Below are 17,544 nucleotides of genomic sequence, written 5' to 3'. Positions count from 1 at the left end.
TTATTTCGAACATGACCACACAGTATAATACATCACACAATTTCATATAATTTCTCTTTACAGCATGTCCGAAAAGAAGTAGGAAGAAGCAAAGCTTATTCAAACCTACCTCTTACCCACTTCAGAGCGTTTACAAATACATACTTTCATTAACTGTCTTCTTTTTTCTCCATCCTACTTCCAGCAATACCTAAAAAATGCTACTCTGTAGCAACTGTGGACAGCTCGTATCTCAAAATAAAGCAGTATTTTATTTTGACAAAATCTTAAATCATGATTAAAACATTTTTTTTTTTTTAAATCTAAATTTTTACCAACAATTGTGCAAGGCTGCTTTGAAAACATCCCGTCTCCTCTGGTAATTCAGTTTGGGTAAAAAATAAAAAAACAACTGCTCACCTGAGTACTCTTTGGGGGAGTCCTTCTCTCCTCCCTTGAAGAACTTGATGGTTGGGTATCCTCGGACACCAAACTCCTGAGCCAGGTCGTTCTCTTCCGTGGCGTCAACCTTACCCAGGCGGATCGCTGAACCCTCCGCCTTCAACATTCCAGCGGCCTTGGCATACTCCGGAGCCAGCGCCTTGCAGTGACCACACCATGGGGCATCTGACGGATGGAGTACAAGCAAGAAATGCAGTGAACATGTTGGTAAAATATTTGGCCCAACTTGGGTACAATGGCAAAAAAACTGTTCACATGAAAAGACGGTTTTGGCACACTGCAGGTGCAATTTCTTTCGTCTTTATAGTGAGTTTTCCGTCCAATGTTGATACTAAAAACTTGAAATGTATATGTTTAATAAAACTTCTGTAATTAAGAAAGGGTGGCTGGTCTCTCCCTTAGAGATAGGGTGAGAAGCTCTGCCATCCCGGGGGAGCTCAAAGTAAAGTCGCTGCTCCTCCACATCGGGAGTAGCCAGATAAGGTGGTTCGGGCATCTGGTCAGGATGCCGCCCGAACGCCTTTCTAGAAAGGTGTTTAGGGACTGTCCAACCGGTAGGAGGCCACGGGCAAGACCAAGGACACGTTGGGAAGACTATGTCTCCCGGCTGGCCTGGGAACGCCTTGGGATCCCCCGGGAAGAGCTGGACGAAGTGGTTGGGGAGAGGAAAGTTTGGGCTTCCCTGCTTAGGCTGCTGCCCCCGCCACCCGACCTCGGATAAGCGGAAGAAGATGAATGGATGGATACAGACAAAATCCAATAATCGCAATGAAATATTTTAGTTTACAGCCATAATTTTAAGACAAGACTGACTTATTTTATAATCATTTATTTATTCAAAGCAGCAACTATCCGCACAAAAGCAATTACTTGTTAAAATATCTGTTAAAACACAAGGCAATTTACCGTATTTTTCAGACTATAAGGCGCAATTAAAATCCTTACTGTGTTTACCGACTTTGAAGCATTTTTATTTGATACATGGTGCAGTGAAAAGTGTGACCAGTAGATGGTAGGCAGACATAAGAGATACAAGTCGACTGCAATATGACGCACACACCACAAGGAAATGTTTTAAATTAAAAAAAAAATCATAATATGACCCCTTTAATGTGCCTTATAATCTGGTGCACTTTTTGTATGAAAAGAAATCTGAATAGACCCGCTCATCAGCAGTGCGCTTTATAATCCGGTGCGCTCTATGGTCCAGAAAATACTTAAAAGTCATAAATGCATTTTGAAGCTGAACTGAAATACTTTACAGAAAATGTGGCACTACGGTAACAGTAGGAATTCTGGCATATTGTGGAAAATATTGGCGTCAATATTTTGAAAAAGTAATTGTTCGAATGGGTGGGAAAAAAATGCAATTTTTAATTGGTAATTTCCAGGCCAGACAATTTAGAATTCCTGGATTACTGGGATTTTTGTAATGCGGCAAATAATACAGCCTACAGTAGGATGTCCTAAATTAGCTGAATGCTGGAATGGCGTGAAGTTGGGCTGCCATGCAGAGTCTGCAACATGGTCGGGCTTAGGGATGGGCGATATGGCCTTTTTTAAATATCTCGATTATTTTTAGGCCATATCGCGATACACGATATATATCTCGATATTTTGCCTAGGCCCTGAATTAACACTTTATACATATAATCACAGCAATATGATGACTGTGTGTGTAATAGACTATATCACGATATAGTCATTTTCTATATCGCACAGAGACAAACCTGCGATATATCGTGCATATCGATATATCGCCAAGCCCTAGTCGGACATGTTATTTAGGTTTTTTTTTGTGTCGCTGGGCGCCATCATTCCCACTAACATTCCGAGTGCAGGTAATTGGAGGGTGGAATTGTGGCGATCTTTGACTGTGGACAATCACTACCAACAGCGAGAACGCTCGTAACTCAAGATGTTTGCTCATAACTAAGCTAGCAAAAACCCAAGATAAAGCAACTATCTCAAAATATTAATTTAAGGTCCCACTGTAGTGATAATTATCGAGATTAATCAATTTGTGTAAAAATAATGTAGAACAGTGGTTCTTAACCTTGTTAGAGCTATCGAACCCCACCAGTTTCATATGCGCATTCACCGAACCCTTCTTTAGTGAAAAATAAAATGTTTTTTTTTTTTTTCAAATTCAAGACAAATTTATATGTTTTTGTAACACTTTCATATGGGGAACATATATTAAGTAACAAAGACTTAATTTAGAGTTATTTGGTTAGGGTTATAATAAGGCCATGCCGAAAAACGCATTAATAAGTACTTAATAATGACTAGTTAAGAGCTCATTTGCATGTTAATAAGCAACTAATTAATGGTGAATATGTTCCCCATACTAAATTGTTACGATGTTTTTTTTTACTTGTGCACAAAATGAACCGCGCATGAGAATCACCTTGTTCAAAGAACAAAACAAACATAGTGCATAAACTCACAACAAATTACACACCTGCAAATCAGTGAGACTTCTGCTGTTGCCGTATCCGCAATACGCCGATAGGGAGAAGTTTTTATTTACACGATGATTTTGGTGTCTTGACCTCCGCCCAACCCCTGAGCCTGAATCACCGAACCCCTAGGGTTCGATCGAACCCAGATTAAGAACCACTGATGTAGAATCTCTGGAAATGAGGGAATTTTGGTAATGTGGAAAATTGTCAGTCCAAATTCTGATCAGTTTTCACTTAAGACTGGTTTGATATAAAGGGGAATTGAATTAAAGGGGATAGACATCAGTGGCTGCGGTGAACTACTTTTTACGTCTGGGTATTTGAAGGTTTACCCTTGAGCATAAGTAATGTCTCTCACCTAGACAGTAGAAGGATGAAGACAAACTGACCCGTTGGCAACTTTGGCATACAATTTAGATCCAGAAATGGCGATAAAGTAGGGCTGGGCGATATGGCCTTATTTTAATATCTCAATATTTTTAGGCCATATCGCGATATATGATATATATTACGATATTTTGCCTTGGCCTCGAATTAACACTTGATACATATAATCACAGTGGTATGATTATTCTATGTGTCTACATTAAAACATTCTTCATACTGCATTAATATATGCTACTTTTAAACTTTCAAGCAGAGAGGGAAATCACAACTAAGTCAATTGACCAAAAATGTATTTATTAAAGTTATTAAGCCGTGGCACAAACATTCATGTCATTTCCAAAACAGAAAGTGCAAGATTGTCAGACATTTTAAGAGTCAAATAAAATTGAGCTGCATAATAGGAAATCAAATAGTATTCGTCCTTCACTATGTGGTAGGTTACTACGGACGTTATTAAATTCTCTTCATTCTCTAGCGAGTGACTTTTCAAACGATGCTACATATTAGCAGTAATGCTACTTTTCATAGCAAGGCTTTTGCCCCACATTCGACAAATTATGGTTGTCTGTTCGACATATTCCCACTTGAAACCTAACCACTGCTGTTTTTATTGGGAATTAAGTCTTTCATTTGTTACCAGATCCGCACCTTCTTTCACTCGTATTGCCACGTTAGCATCACAGCTAACGTTACCCAGTCGGCTACATCTCTGCTGGGCGAGGGCGTATACATATGTGACGTATGACGTGACAGTATGTGACGTGTGTAAGTTTGTGTGCCTGCTTGTCTGTGAGAAGGAGAGACAGGAAAGAGTGAGGAGAGCCTGTAGTGTAAAGCCCGCATCTATAAGCAACTGCGTGAGAACGTATATTCGAATATTACGATAGTCATTTTCTATATCACACAGAGACAAACCCGCGATATATCATATATATCGATATATTGCCCAGCCCTACGATAAAGACACGAAAAGAGACCTTTTTTCTCTTTGCGAGAATTATGAGTCATTCTTCATCTAAATGGGAATATATGAACATCCTAACAGTCAACATCCTAGTGAGAGCAGACATAGTACAGCAACTTATGTTTTATCATGTATGTTGGCACTCATGAAGACTGCAGTGAGTCGGGCTGTGCGATATGGCTGAAAAACATAACATACGTTTTTTATATTGATCGATTTTTTTTAGACCTATTTAAGTCTGCCAATAAATACAATACCATTTCTAACTTACCAAGAGTGCTATTTATCAGGGAAAAAGGTGTTTGGTAGCCAGGTGGTACAATAAATGCAGAAAATTTGAAGGTAGTTGCTTTTTCGAGTCACTAGATGACAGTAGTGTAAAAGCTATTGATCACTACACAGAGTAGTTTGGGAAGCAACTAATTAAACTGACACATTGGAAGTGTCAGGATGTTGTCGCACCATCTGCATAAAAAACAACAAAACTAAAGACGAGTTTTGTTATTGAGTTGATATCAATTCATTACAGTTTCTCTCCTCACTCCATTTAGAGAAGCCACAGCGAGACAGAAAGACGGCGCAACCAAACCTAGTAGTCCATACTGTTACCTTATTGGCTGTTGGTGTGTCACACACATTCTCAGTGACACTTCCTGTTTCCTATTTAGCTGGGTTTCCAGAGTGACTTCATGCATCAAATCTTGCTTCATAATTTTTTGGTTTCTACCTACCAAAAAATATAACTATGTTGAATGTTTTATCAAACGCATTTTATATGGCATTGATTGTGTCTATCGCGATATATATTGATATCTTTTTATAGGCCCAGTTTGAGCAGTGAGGAGTCATCAATAGTGGAAGGAAAAAGCGAAAATTGTGATGCGGTTTTGAAATCAATGCGCCCCCAAATGTTTAAAATTATCAAAATACAAAAATATTACATGTTATTAATAATGTGCTTGTTACTACATTATATATACACTGACATCATGTATATAAAACCTTGATGGAGGTGTTTGGATGTTTTTAGAGGGCTTTATCTGCAGAACAGAGGGACTTCAATTGGCTCCCTTGTAAGCGAATTTGTGATCATAGTTATTTACCATTTAAAATGCATTAAAAAAAAGAAAAACGTGTTAAGGGAACCAAACTTTTTTTAATAATTGTGCTTATTCACAATCATGAAAGACATGACTGATACATTTTTTTTAATGCATTTTAAGTATTAAACGTAAATGTAAGGCAGCTTACACCGGATCCACTGGGAACTCCACGATTCCGCCCATAAAATCCTATAAATAACCATTCAAAAAACGCCAACAATAAAATGACTTGAATATTAACCAAGTATTAAATAAATAAATAAATGATAAATGGGTTGTACTTGTATAGCGCTTTTCTACCTTCAAGGTACTCAAAGCGCTTTGACACTACTTCCACATTTACCCATTCACACACACATTCACACACTGATGGAGGGAGCTGCCATGCAAGGCGCTAACCAGCACCCATCAGGAGCAAGGGTGAAGTGTCTTGCTCAGGACACAACGGACGTGAGGAGGTTGGTACTAGGTGGGAATTGAACCAGGGACCCTCGGGTTGCGCACGGTGATATTGTTATTATAAGCGCTAACCCAGAAGAACTATTTATAGTGGTGACGTTATCACTTCTGTGTGTGCCTATGTATACATCATCGAGTGGTCTGCCGTTTCCTCTCATCCCTGCTCCCGATATGTTTATTGTAGATCATATAGCATTAGGAGTGTAACGGTATGTGTATTTGTATTGAACTGTTTTGGTACGGGGTTTTCGGTTCGGTTCGGAGGTCTACCGAACGAGTACACAAGCTAGCAGTGACCGGGCTAGGACAACATGTAAAAGCCAGAGCTGGAAGACCCTCCTGCCTCGTTAAGATCTCCCGTTTGGGAAAACATTGGCTGCGCGATACAACAATGGAGGACGGAGGTTTGCCGATATTGTTCAGCAGCTGCTTCTGACAACACGTCAAACATGTGTTGCACCTTTCCTGCTTCCGGCTCCCAGACCGTAGTCGAGCAGCGCAGGGGAGACACTTTTCCAGGGCTGATGTATTCTAGGGGGAAACACCCTTCACTTTACCCGGCAGTGGGTCTCCACAGCTACGGACTTCCGAGTAAATGAAGAGTCCGGCGATTAGTTGCAAATCGTGGCTTTGAGGTCTTGCACACAGCCAATCCAACAAAACACCAGGCACTCCTCACTCGCGCTAAGCTCCCTCACCTCGCTCGCCCACACACTCACTGACATCACATGCTGTCACATATTAAAAGGGCCACACACACACATACGCTACTCTCATAACACATGCTAACCCATTTGAAGCGTGACCACCGCATTCAAGCAGCCTTTCCTCGGCGAGTCAGGCAGGGCTAAAGCAATAACAAATATTTTTATGGCAGCAGATTTAAGTCCAGATTGCATTAAAAACTAGATTTTGACCCATTTATATGGTGGAAGAACAATGAGCCCATATATCCTCTTACTGCAAAGTTAGCCAGGCTAATAAAAGTCTCAATCAATCAAAAAAAGAACTTTATATGTAGAAACGTTTTGTTAAGAAACCATTCTGAGCCTTAACTTATTTATTTTTTATTTTATACATGTTGACCACATTAATCCTGGCAATGGACCATGTGCGTACCGTATTTTTCGGAGTATAAGTCGCCCCGGAGTATAAATCGCACCTGCTGAAAATGCATAATAAAGAAGGAAAAAATCATATATAAGTCGCACTGGAGTATAAGTCGCATTTTTGGGGGAAATGTTTTTGATAAAACCCAACACCAAGAAAAGACATTTGAAAGGCAATTTAAAATAAATAAAGAATAGTGAACAAAAGGCTGAGTAAGTGTACATTATATGATGCATAAATAACCAACTGAGAAGATGGCTGGTATGTTAATGTAACATATTATGGTAAAGTCATTCAAATAACTATAACATATAGAACATGCTATACGTTTACCAAACAATCTGTCACTCCTAATTGATAAATCCCATGAAATCTTATTCGTCTTGTCCAGTGGTTCTTAACCTTGTTGGAGATACCAAACCCCACCAGTTCCATACGCGCATTCACCAAACCCTTTTTTTGTGAAAAATAAAATGTTATTTTTTTCAAATACAAGACCAAGTTATGTTTTTTTACTGGTGCACAAAATGAACCGTGCATCAACATCACCTTGTTCAAAGAATAAAACCAACACAGTGCATGAACTCACAACAAAATTACACACATGCAAATCAGTCTGACTTCTGCTATTGCCGTATCCATAAAGCCAATAAGGGGAGGTTTTTATTTACACGGTGTAAGAGGGGTTAGTGCGTCTGCCTCACAATACGAAGGTCCTGAGTAGTCCGGGTTCAATTCCGGGCTCGGGATCTTTCTGTGTGGAGTTTGCATGTTCTCCCCGTGAATGCGTGGGTTCCCTCCAGGTACTCCGGGTTCCTCCCACTTCCAAAGACATGCACCTGGGGATAGGTTGATTGGCAACACTAAATTGGCCCTAGTGTGTGAATCTTGTCTGTCCATCCGTGTTGGCCCTGCGATGAGATGGCGACTTGTCCAGGGTGTACCCCGCCTTCCTCCGGATTGTAGCTGAGATAGGCATCTGCGCCCCCCGCGACCCCAAAGGGAATAAGTGGTAAGGGTCGAACCCCTGAGGCTGACTCACCGAACCCCTTGGGTTCGATCGAACCCAGGTTGAGAACCACTGGTCCAGGCTCTTACATGAATGAGCTAAATAATATTAATTGATATTTTACGGTAATGTGTTAATTTCATACATAAGTCGCTCCTGAGTATAAGTCGCATCCCTGGCCAAACTATGAAAAAAAACAGCGACTTATAGTCCAGAAAATACGGTATATGTATGTTATGCCATTGTTTACAAATTTGGTAAATAACCAAAAAATATGTATATTGTGTAGTTTTCTTACTGTACCGAAAATGAACCAAACCGTGACCTCTAAACAGAGGTAAGTACCGAACTGAAATTTTTGCGTACCGTTACACTCCTATATAGCATGCATCTCACCTGAAAAGTAGATGGCTGAGGAGATAATCCGACAGCCATTTAGGACCTGGAACTGGGGAGAACGACACGAAAACATGTGCATGTCCCCCCCCACATTTCTTCGCAAGGATTACGTGACATTTTTAATCTAAATGGGAATATATGAACACCCTCACACTCAGCATCCTAATGATAGCAGACCTTGTATAGTAAGTGACATTTTATTGTTTGTTGGCTCTGCTAAAGTCTGCAATGAGCAGAAATCAGTGATGAAGAAAAAGAAGTAAATGTATGACGATGCACCTTTTAAATTAATGTGCATGCTTAAAATAATCATAATATGTAAATATTATAAATGTGCCTGCTACTACATTACATATATCCTTACATAATTAATGTATATACAACCTCTAAGGATGTTTGGATTGTTTTAAGGCAGAATTGAACATCTCCCATAGGCTCCATTGTAAGCAAACTTATCACATTTATTTAATATTTAGAATGTATTTAAAACAAACAAAAAAAGGGCTCCGGCACCCCCCGTGACCCTGAAAGGGACAAGCGGTAGAAAATGGTAGGATGGATGAATCCATGGTCATGTCTTTAATAATGATTATAAAATTTCAAAAAAAAAAGTGCAGTTCCTCCTAAAGGGAAATGTTTTAGTACAGAAAATGTGAGTGTGTTTTGATGTTAAGGGTCTAAAAAAACATTTAGAGAACGTCCGGCGGACTGGCTTGAAATTCTTAATGGGCCGCATTTTTTCCAGGTCTGTTCTAAACAATAGGCAACATTTCTAAAAAAAAGTGCAGTACTTTTAGGCAAAATTTGTAATTTCTAAAAAAGTGCAGTGCCCCTTTAATGAAAATGTTAAGAGAACAGGACATTTGATAATTATTTGGTTTTGATAAACAGCCATCATCTTGAATTAGCTCAACATTTTAACGCTGGGTTGGTGTGAAAAATGGAAAAGTTGTTAAAAAATGTCTAACAGGCTGATGAATTTGTTTTTTTGCACAGATCACCGTGTTCGCCCATAAGCATTCACACTGATAACATTCGGTTCAGGTGTGCCAAAAACTAATACCATCCAGCGCATCATTTTGAATACTTTAACATACACCACCCTGAAGTAGTCTTTGGTTAAGTACATGTCAACTTAGCTCCACAACTAAACAGAAATCCCGCCCACCCTATAGCGCAGATTTCAACGATTAAAATAGTTAATATTAGGGGTGTGGGAAAAAAATCGATTTGAATACAAATCATTCTCCGTTGTGCGATTCGGAATCGATTCTAATTTTAAAAAAAAAATCTATTTTTTATTTTTTTTTTTACTTTTTTAATCAATCCAACAAACCACTATACAGCAATACCATAACAATGAAATCCAATTCCAAAACCAAACCTGACCCAGCAACACTCAGAACTGCAATAAACAGAGCAATTGAGAAGACACAAACACAACACAGAACAAACCAAAAGTAGTGAAACAAAAATTAATATCATCAACAGTATGAATATTAGTTACAATTTCAGCATAGCAGTGATTGAAAATCCCTCATTTACATTATCGTTAGACATTTATAAAAATAAAAAAAGAACAACAGTGTCACAGTGGCTTACACTTGCATCTCATCTCATAAGCTTGACAACACACTGTGTCCAACATTTTCACAAAGATAAAATAAGTCCAATTTTTGGTTCGTTTAATAGTTAAAACAAATTTACATTACTGCAATCAGTTGATAAAACATTGTCCTTTATAATTATAAAAGCTTTTTTTTTTTAAATCTACTACTCTGCTTGCATGTCAGCAGACTGGGGTAGATCCTGCTGAAAACCAATATACTGAATGAATACAGAATCGTTTTGAATCGAAAAAATATCGTTTTTGAATCGGTATCGAATCGAATCGAAAAAAAAAAATCGATATATTATTGAATCGTGACCCCAAGAATCGATATTGAATCGAATCGTGGGACACCTAAAGATTCGCAGCCCTAGTTAATATAGTTCAAAACTTACGCTCATTTAAAAACAGCACTGCACATCATAATGGCGGCTACAGTTTTGATGTAAAAAAAAATTAAAATAAATTATGTTAACGTCCGGGCCGTATTTTGCCCAGGTCTGTTCTAAACGATAGGCAAAATTTCCACAAAAAAAAAAATGCAGTTTCTTTAGGCAAAATATCTCAAAGTGCAGTTCCCTTTAATGAAAATGTTAAAGTAAAAAAAAAAAAAGAGATAATTACTTGGGGTTGATAAACAACCATAGTCCTGAATGAGCTCAACATTTTAATGCTGGGTTGGTTTTAATGCAGGTCTATTACACTAAAAGTTGACACTCTGTCATATTTCCAGCTTTTTTTTGTGCTGACTTCCAGCAGATAGAAGGACCTATTTTGAATTCCCTACCCTGGTGCAGCACCACGGCAAGCCGGCCTTCCTAAAGGCACAGGCACAGTTGTTCAAAAACGTCAAATACGGACTGATGAAAAAAATATATTTTGGACAGATCATCAATTGTATTCGCCCTTAAGCATTCACACAGATGACATTCGGTTTAGGTGTGCCAAAAACTAATACCCTGCAGCGCATCATTTTTAATACTTTACAAAAAATACGCCACTCCGCAGTCTTTTAAGTACACGTCAACTTAGCTCCACTATCCAGAAACCCCGCCCACCCTCAGCTCATTGGCTTGTCTGACCTACGTTTAGGCCGTGATTAGTCCATGGATGGTCACGTGGTTTGGAAGCAGGTCAACAATCTGACTCCTGAGCAGCGGGGCAGGCCTGAGTTGCTCACAGATTCAAAGTATTTGTGACTCATTCAAAATTACGGATGATCGGCAAACAACTTCTGTCTTTATTGTAATCATTGAATGAATGCTGACATGCTTCTGCAAAATAAGTAAATTAAAGTATATGTTGTGCATAGCTTATGTTATATGGCCAGTGCGCGCGCCAAGTAATTAGCTGTAACAAAGTCAAGTGTTAGCCTGCATCGAAACATTATTCAGAGTTTCCATCCCACTCCAGGATTTAGCCACGACCGGAAGTAACTTGGGGAAGGCGACAAAGTTTCATTGTATGACACACAGGTTAGCTAGCAAGCTAACCGAAGAGCCTGAAAAATGGCGGACAACCATTAGGTGGATTTTGGAGTACTTACAGAATTCTACCAGGATGTTGGGATGCAGTAGGAGAGCCTCGTCGAAGTTACTTTTCTTAAGCACCAGGACGTCATCTTCCTCGGCGATCTCCGCCGGAATGGCTACGGCTAACGTGCACAGGAGGAATATCTTGAGCATCTTCGTCGACGACAAGTCTTCCGCAGGACAGATATGGACAATGAGGGACACAGTCAAAGTTGCTCTTTGTTCTTCCTTATTGTTTTTTTTTTTGGTGCTAGTTTTTTGTGTCTGGCGCTCACTAACGTGGCAGTGCGCTCGGGAAGCGGAGGGGGGTCAGCTGCAGTGCGCATGCGTATTTATCAGGTCCTAAGTTGTTCGTGTTGAAATGTGACTGGACCGCAGCTGCCTGCACCTGGAAGTGAATTAAGGCGCCGGGCAACTGTTGTCCTACGTCAGTGACGCGCACAAACGTCATATACATATACAGTCAAAAAATAAGAAGATACCGTCGTAGCACATAGGTGTGCATAAAGATTATGTACGTCAGCGCGCCGCGGTATCCATGCAGCGAAATGCCTGAGTGGGTGTATGCTAATGTTGTAAATGTGGAATATTATAAATAAAGGTTTACAAAAAAATATAATATATTTGAAAGAAATACATGTTTAAAAAATGCCGGAGTGGAATCTACCATTAAGGGCAATGCATTTATATTCACAATATTGCTCGTCATAACACATTTTATTATTTTCCAAGTTTACGCATTTGATTTTATTTCAAATTACCTTGTTTAAACATGCACAATGGGCAGGCATTCTTTCGGATGAACTGCTTGGCACTTCGCCCCCACCAGCAGGCTCGCCGTAGCACGCAGGTCAAAGGGGGCGCGTCCAGTGATTAATATTCCATCCATCCATTTCCTACCGCTTATTCCCTTCTGGGGTCGCGGGGGGCGTTGGCGCCTATCTCAGCTACAATCGGGCGGAAGGCGGGGTACACCCTGGACAAGTCGCCACCTCATCGCAGGGCCAACACAGATAGACAGACAACATTGACACTCACATCCACACACTAGGGCCAATTTAGTGTTGCCAATCAACCTATCCCCAGGTGCATGTCTTTGGAAGTGGGAGGAAGCCGGAGTACCCAGAGGGAACCCACGCATTCACATTATTCATCTTTATTTAAATATTTTTATTTTCTGTTTGCTTGTTTATTGTTTTCCTTTTTCTTTTTTTTCTTTTAAATTTTATTTTATTATTATTTGTTTTTTATAAATGTTTTTAATTATAAATTTTTGCGAGTCCAGTGATTCCCATTCTTTTTTTATTTTTATTTTTTATTGATTTAATTATTCTTTTTTAAAACCTTTATTTATAATATTCAACATTTACCCACAAGCAAATACAAAACAATCAAAACAAGAACTAAAACAGTACAAAACAGCACCAGGGGGTTGTAAACTCAATAAAGTAACAAATAGAATGCAAAATATACATATGTAACAAAATGTAAACCCATAGGCTCACACAAATTCCGTAAATAATCCTAATTTGGAGCATAGCATCATAGTTTTCACAGTTTTTTGGTTGTTAGAGGTAGAAAGCGTTTTAAAGTTAAGTTCTAATTTTTTTTTAAAGGCACAAATTACAGGTCAGCTATTGAGAAACTTACATTTATGAATATAAAACTTAGTCAATAGTATAATGAGGTTATTCCCATTCTTTCACAGTTGGGTTTAATTGCATGTTTTTCCTTTCGGTGTGAAAACCTTTGAAGAACATCACCAATTTGTACAATGGACCAATTGCAAAGCAAGGAAGAACGTACTATCCATCCATCCATTTTCTACCGCTTGTCCCTTTAATAGTTTGAATATAGTGGGGTACGTTTTTATGACCACTTGAAACAATATTTCTTAAATAGATACTTTTTACTTAGTTTTTTTCAAGGTGTGATTTGTTGATCATTAATATGTCCAGGGTGTATCCCGCTGAGTGCAGCTAGGATAGGCTCCAGCACCCCTGCGACTCCGAAAGGGACAAGCGGTAGGAAATGGATGGATGGATGGATGGATTATACTAAGACCAACATGTAATGCATATTTTCTGCTGGACCTACTTTTTATTTATGCTGTCCTTTTTTTTACTTATTTTTTAAAATTATTTTTATTTTTATCTTTGTTGTACATGGTAATTTGGATTTTTTATATATTGTATATATTATATGAACATATAATATAATAATATAATATATTAGTATATATTATACTCTATATATAATATGTAATTATTACATGTATGTTCTGTGATGAAATAGCGACTTGTCCAGGGTGTATACCGCCTTCCGCCCGAATGCTGGTGAGTTAGGCACCAGCTACACCCCGCGACCACGAATGGGACAAGCGGTAGAAATGGATGGATGGATACATGTATGTTTTATTTTATATTGCTACCATGGTACATTTTAGTCTACTTTATACTTGCATTATCCTTTCCATCTACAATTTCTATCCTTTGTAACTGAGCTACTGTGTAGAACAATTTCCCTTTTGGATCAATAACGCTTGTGGGATGTTCCAAATAAGTGTTTGATGAGCATTCCTCAACTTTATCAGTCTTGTTTGCCACTTTTGCCAGCTTTTTTGAAACATGTTGCAGGCATCAAATTCCAAATGAGCTAATATTTGCAAAAAATAAAGTTTTCGAGTTCAAACGTTAAGTAACTTGTCTTTGCATTTTATTTAATTGAATATCGTTTGAAAAGGATTTGCAAATCATTGTGTTTTGTTTTTTTATATATTTACACAACGTGTAAACTTCACTGGTTTTGGGTTTTGCAATAAAGATTGACGACGTATATTTTTTATAATAATTTGAGAACTGACAACCCATCATAGTTGCCGATTTGCTCTTACAACCACCATCAAACTTTCATGCACATTCATAAAACAGTGCGGTTGATTTTTTGTTCATGTTAGTCTGTTTTGTTTGAGTTCCTAGTCATTGTGTCTTGTTGCTACTGCAATAAAGAACATTCTTTTCCAAGTCACCAGAAAGGCATTTGATCAATCTCTTGTTGGCTCAAGATTGCCATAACATCAACAAATAAAACAAGCTCAGGCCCAGCGAAGCCGACAGTGTTTCCGGGTGTTGTTGATAAATGGCTTTGACTTTGGCTTTGCATAGTAGAGTTTTAATTTGCACTTACAGATGTAGTGACAAACTGTAGTTACTGACAGTGGTTTTCTGAAGCGTTCCTGAGCCCATGTGGTTATATCCTTTACACACCGATGTTGCTTTTTGATGCAGTAGCTCCTGAGGGATCGAAAGTCATGGCCTTGCTGTTTACGTGCAGTGATTTTTCCAAATTTTCTGAACATTTTGATGATATTACAGACTGTAGATGGTAAAATCCCTAAATTCCTTGCAATAGCTGGATGAGAAATGTTGTTCTTAAACTGTTGGACAATTTCCTCACGTGTTTGCTCACAAAGTGGTGACCCTCGCCTCATCCTTGTTTGTGAATGACTGAGCATTTTATGGAAGCTGCTTTTATACCCAATCATGGCACCCACCTTTTCCCTCTTAGCCTGTTCACCTGTGGGATGTTCCAAATAAGTGTTTGATGAGCATTCCTCAATTTTCGCAGTCTTTTTTGTCACTTTTCCCAGCTTTTTTGAATCATGTTGCAGGTATTAAATTCCAAATGAGCTAATATTTGCAAAAAATAACGTTTTCCAGTTAGAACATTAAGTATCTTGTCTTTTCAGTCTATTCAATTGAATATAAGTTGAGAAGGATTTGTAAATCATTGTATTCTGTTTTTATTTACCATTTACACAACGTGCCAACCTGCGATGAGGTCGCAACTTGTCCAGGGTGTATCCCGCCTTCTGCCCGATTGTAACTGAGATAGGCACCAGTGCCCCCCGCGACCCTAAAGGGAATAAGCGGTAGTAAATGGATGGATGGATGGACAACGTCCCAACTCCACCGGTTTTGGGTTTTGTGCATACAATTGTTCAAGCGAAGTACAGTAGTACCTTAACTTAAGAGATGAATTGGTTCTGTGGCGGAGCTCTTAACACTATATCAACGTAACTCAAATCCACGTCTATCATTGAAATGAATTACAAATGACTTATTAAGTGCGTCATGAATCGGGTGACTGGAGATCTGTTATAAAATATGGCCTTTCTAATCTTGTGATGACGTATAACGAGAGAAACATTATCGTTTGCGACTTTCGACATCAACAGAGCAACATGGCAGACAGTACCAAAAGAGTTAAAAAATCCGAATAGATACATTTAAGTGGGTAGGTCAAAGCAGACCGTTAAAATTGTGAACTAATGATACTGCTATCTGTACTTTTTCATCCATCTGACCATCGTAATATTGACACAAACACGCTGAAACATTAATTCAGGTGCCGCGAAGCAGCCAATTGGAGTCATACTTTTACCGGCCCACTTCTGGGTACGCGGAGGTAAACAGAATCATATATTTGTACTAAAAACAGACTAAAAGTGCAAAGTTTCAGAAATTGGCGTAAAGTGACTCAGATACTGTCATTGAGAAGAAAAGGGGAAATCATTTTTACCATGCACTGGACTAACAATCACCTGCATAGAGCCGTGCCAGCCAGGGGGTAGTTGTCATGATGTCAACAACTTAAGGGTTCCAGGTTCGATCTCTGCCTCTGCCATCCAAGTCACTACTATTATGTCCTTGGGTAAGACACTTCACCCTTGCTCCCAGTGCCGCTCACACAGGTGAATGAATGATAGGTGGTGGTCAGTGGGGCCGTAGGCGCAAATTGGCAGCCACGCTTCTGTCAGTCTACCTCAATAACAGCTGTGGCTACATATGTAGCTTACCCCCACCACCATGTGTGAATGTGGATTGTATGAATGACGGGTTCTCACATCTCTGTGAACGCTTTGAATGTCTAATATATAGCAAAGCACGATATAAATCTAATCCATTAATATTATTAATACTCATAAATGGTGCACCCTTCTGGAGTAATTTCTGTACTTGTCTCCGGGACATACGGCCACCTCAAACTACCAAATTAACTCCAAAATACAGAGCTGAACATTTACCAAATGACTTCTATGTATCAGGTGCTATGTTTTTTTTTTTGCAAATGTGATGAGTACTTGTCACCATAAAGCTGTTTGAAAAACACCTGCTACTACTGCACACAGATGTGAACGCGACCACCGAATAATCATCTTTATTGGTAGGTTCCTGATAACTTGACAGCTTCTAATACTATAGTTTGGACTATGCACAGCTTGCTTTTCTATGTATTTAATTATTGCTACTTGAAAAAACAACAGTAATTACCTGGTAGTGTTTCCAAAAATTTTCTGTTTGCATCTTCTTTTCTTAAAGTTCATAGAATGCAATGCACTGTCAATCAATCAATCAATCAATGTTTACTTATATAGCCCTAAATCACTAGTGTCTCAAAGGGCTGCACAAACCACCACGACATCCTCGGTAGGCCCACATAAGGGCAAGGAAAACTCACACCCAGTGGGACGTCGGTGACAATGATGACTATGAGAACCTTAGAGAGGAGGAAAGCAATGGATGTCGAGCGGGTCTAACCTGATACTGTGAAAGTTCAATCCACAATGGATCCAACACAGTCGCGAGAGTCCAGTCCAAAGCGGATCCAACACAGCAGCGAGAGTCCCGTTCACAGCGGAGCCAGCAGGAAACCATCCCAAGCGGAGGCGGATCAGCAGCGCAGAGATGTCCCCAGCCGATACACAGGCGAGCAGTACATGGCCACCGGATCAGACCGGACCCCCTCCACAAGGGAGAGTGGGACATAGAAGAAAAAGAAAAGAAACGGCAGATCAACTGGTCTAAAAAGGGAGTCTATTTAAAGGCTAGAGTATACAAATGAGTTTTAAGGTGAGACTTAAATGCTTCTACTGAGTTGGCATCGCGAACTGTTACCGGGAGGGTATTCCAGAGTACTGGAGCCCGAACGGAAAACGCTCTATAGCCCGCAGACTTTTTTTGGGCTTTGGGAATCACTAATAAGCCGGAGTCCTTTGAACGCAGA

The 17,544-nt window shown here is 39.3% G+C and overlaps 1 protein-coding gene across 1 annotated transcript in view; it reads right to left on the bottom strand.

Moving 5' to 3' along the window:
• Nucleotides 1-11,806, bottom strand: part of p4hb (prolyl 4-hydroxylase, beta polypeptide) — a 46,225-nt gene extending 34,419 nt beyond the window's left edge. Inside the window, exons 1-2 of the mRNA XM_061880814.1 lie at nucleotides 11,493-11,806; nucleotides 400-606 (exon numbers count right to left, since the gene is read on the bottom strand). Of these exons, the coding sequence (XP_061736798.1) occupies nucleotides 400-606; nucleotides 11,493-11,631 (346 nt within the window). The 5' untranslated portion in view covers nucleotides 11,632-11,806. The remainder of the gene's footprint in view (nucleotides 1-399; nucleotides 607-11,492) is intronic.
• Between the last annotated feature and the right edge of the window lie 5,738 nt (nucleotides 11,807-17,544).

The sequence above is a fragment of the Nerophis ophidion genome, linkage group LG20 (assembly GCF_033978795.1).
Source record: "Nerophis ophidion isolate RoL-2023_Sa linkage group LG20, RoL_Noph_v1.0, whole genome shotgun sequence".
NCBI classification, from domain to species: Eukaryota; Metazoa; Chordata; class Actinopteri; order Syngnathiformes; family Syngnathidae; genus Nerophis; species Nerophis ophidion.
The sequence above is the reverse complement of the archived record's forward strand: the minus strand, read 5'-3'. Positions and strand labels throughout refer to the sequence as shown.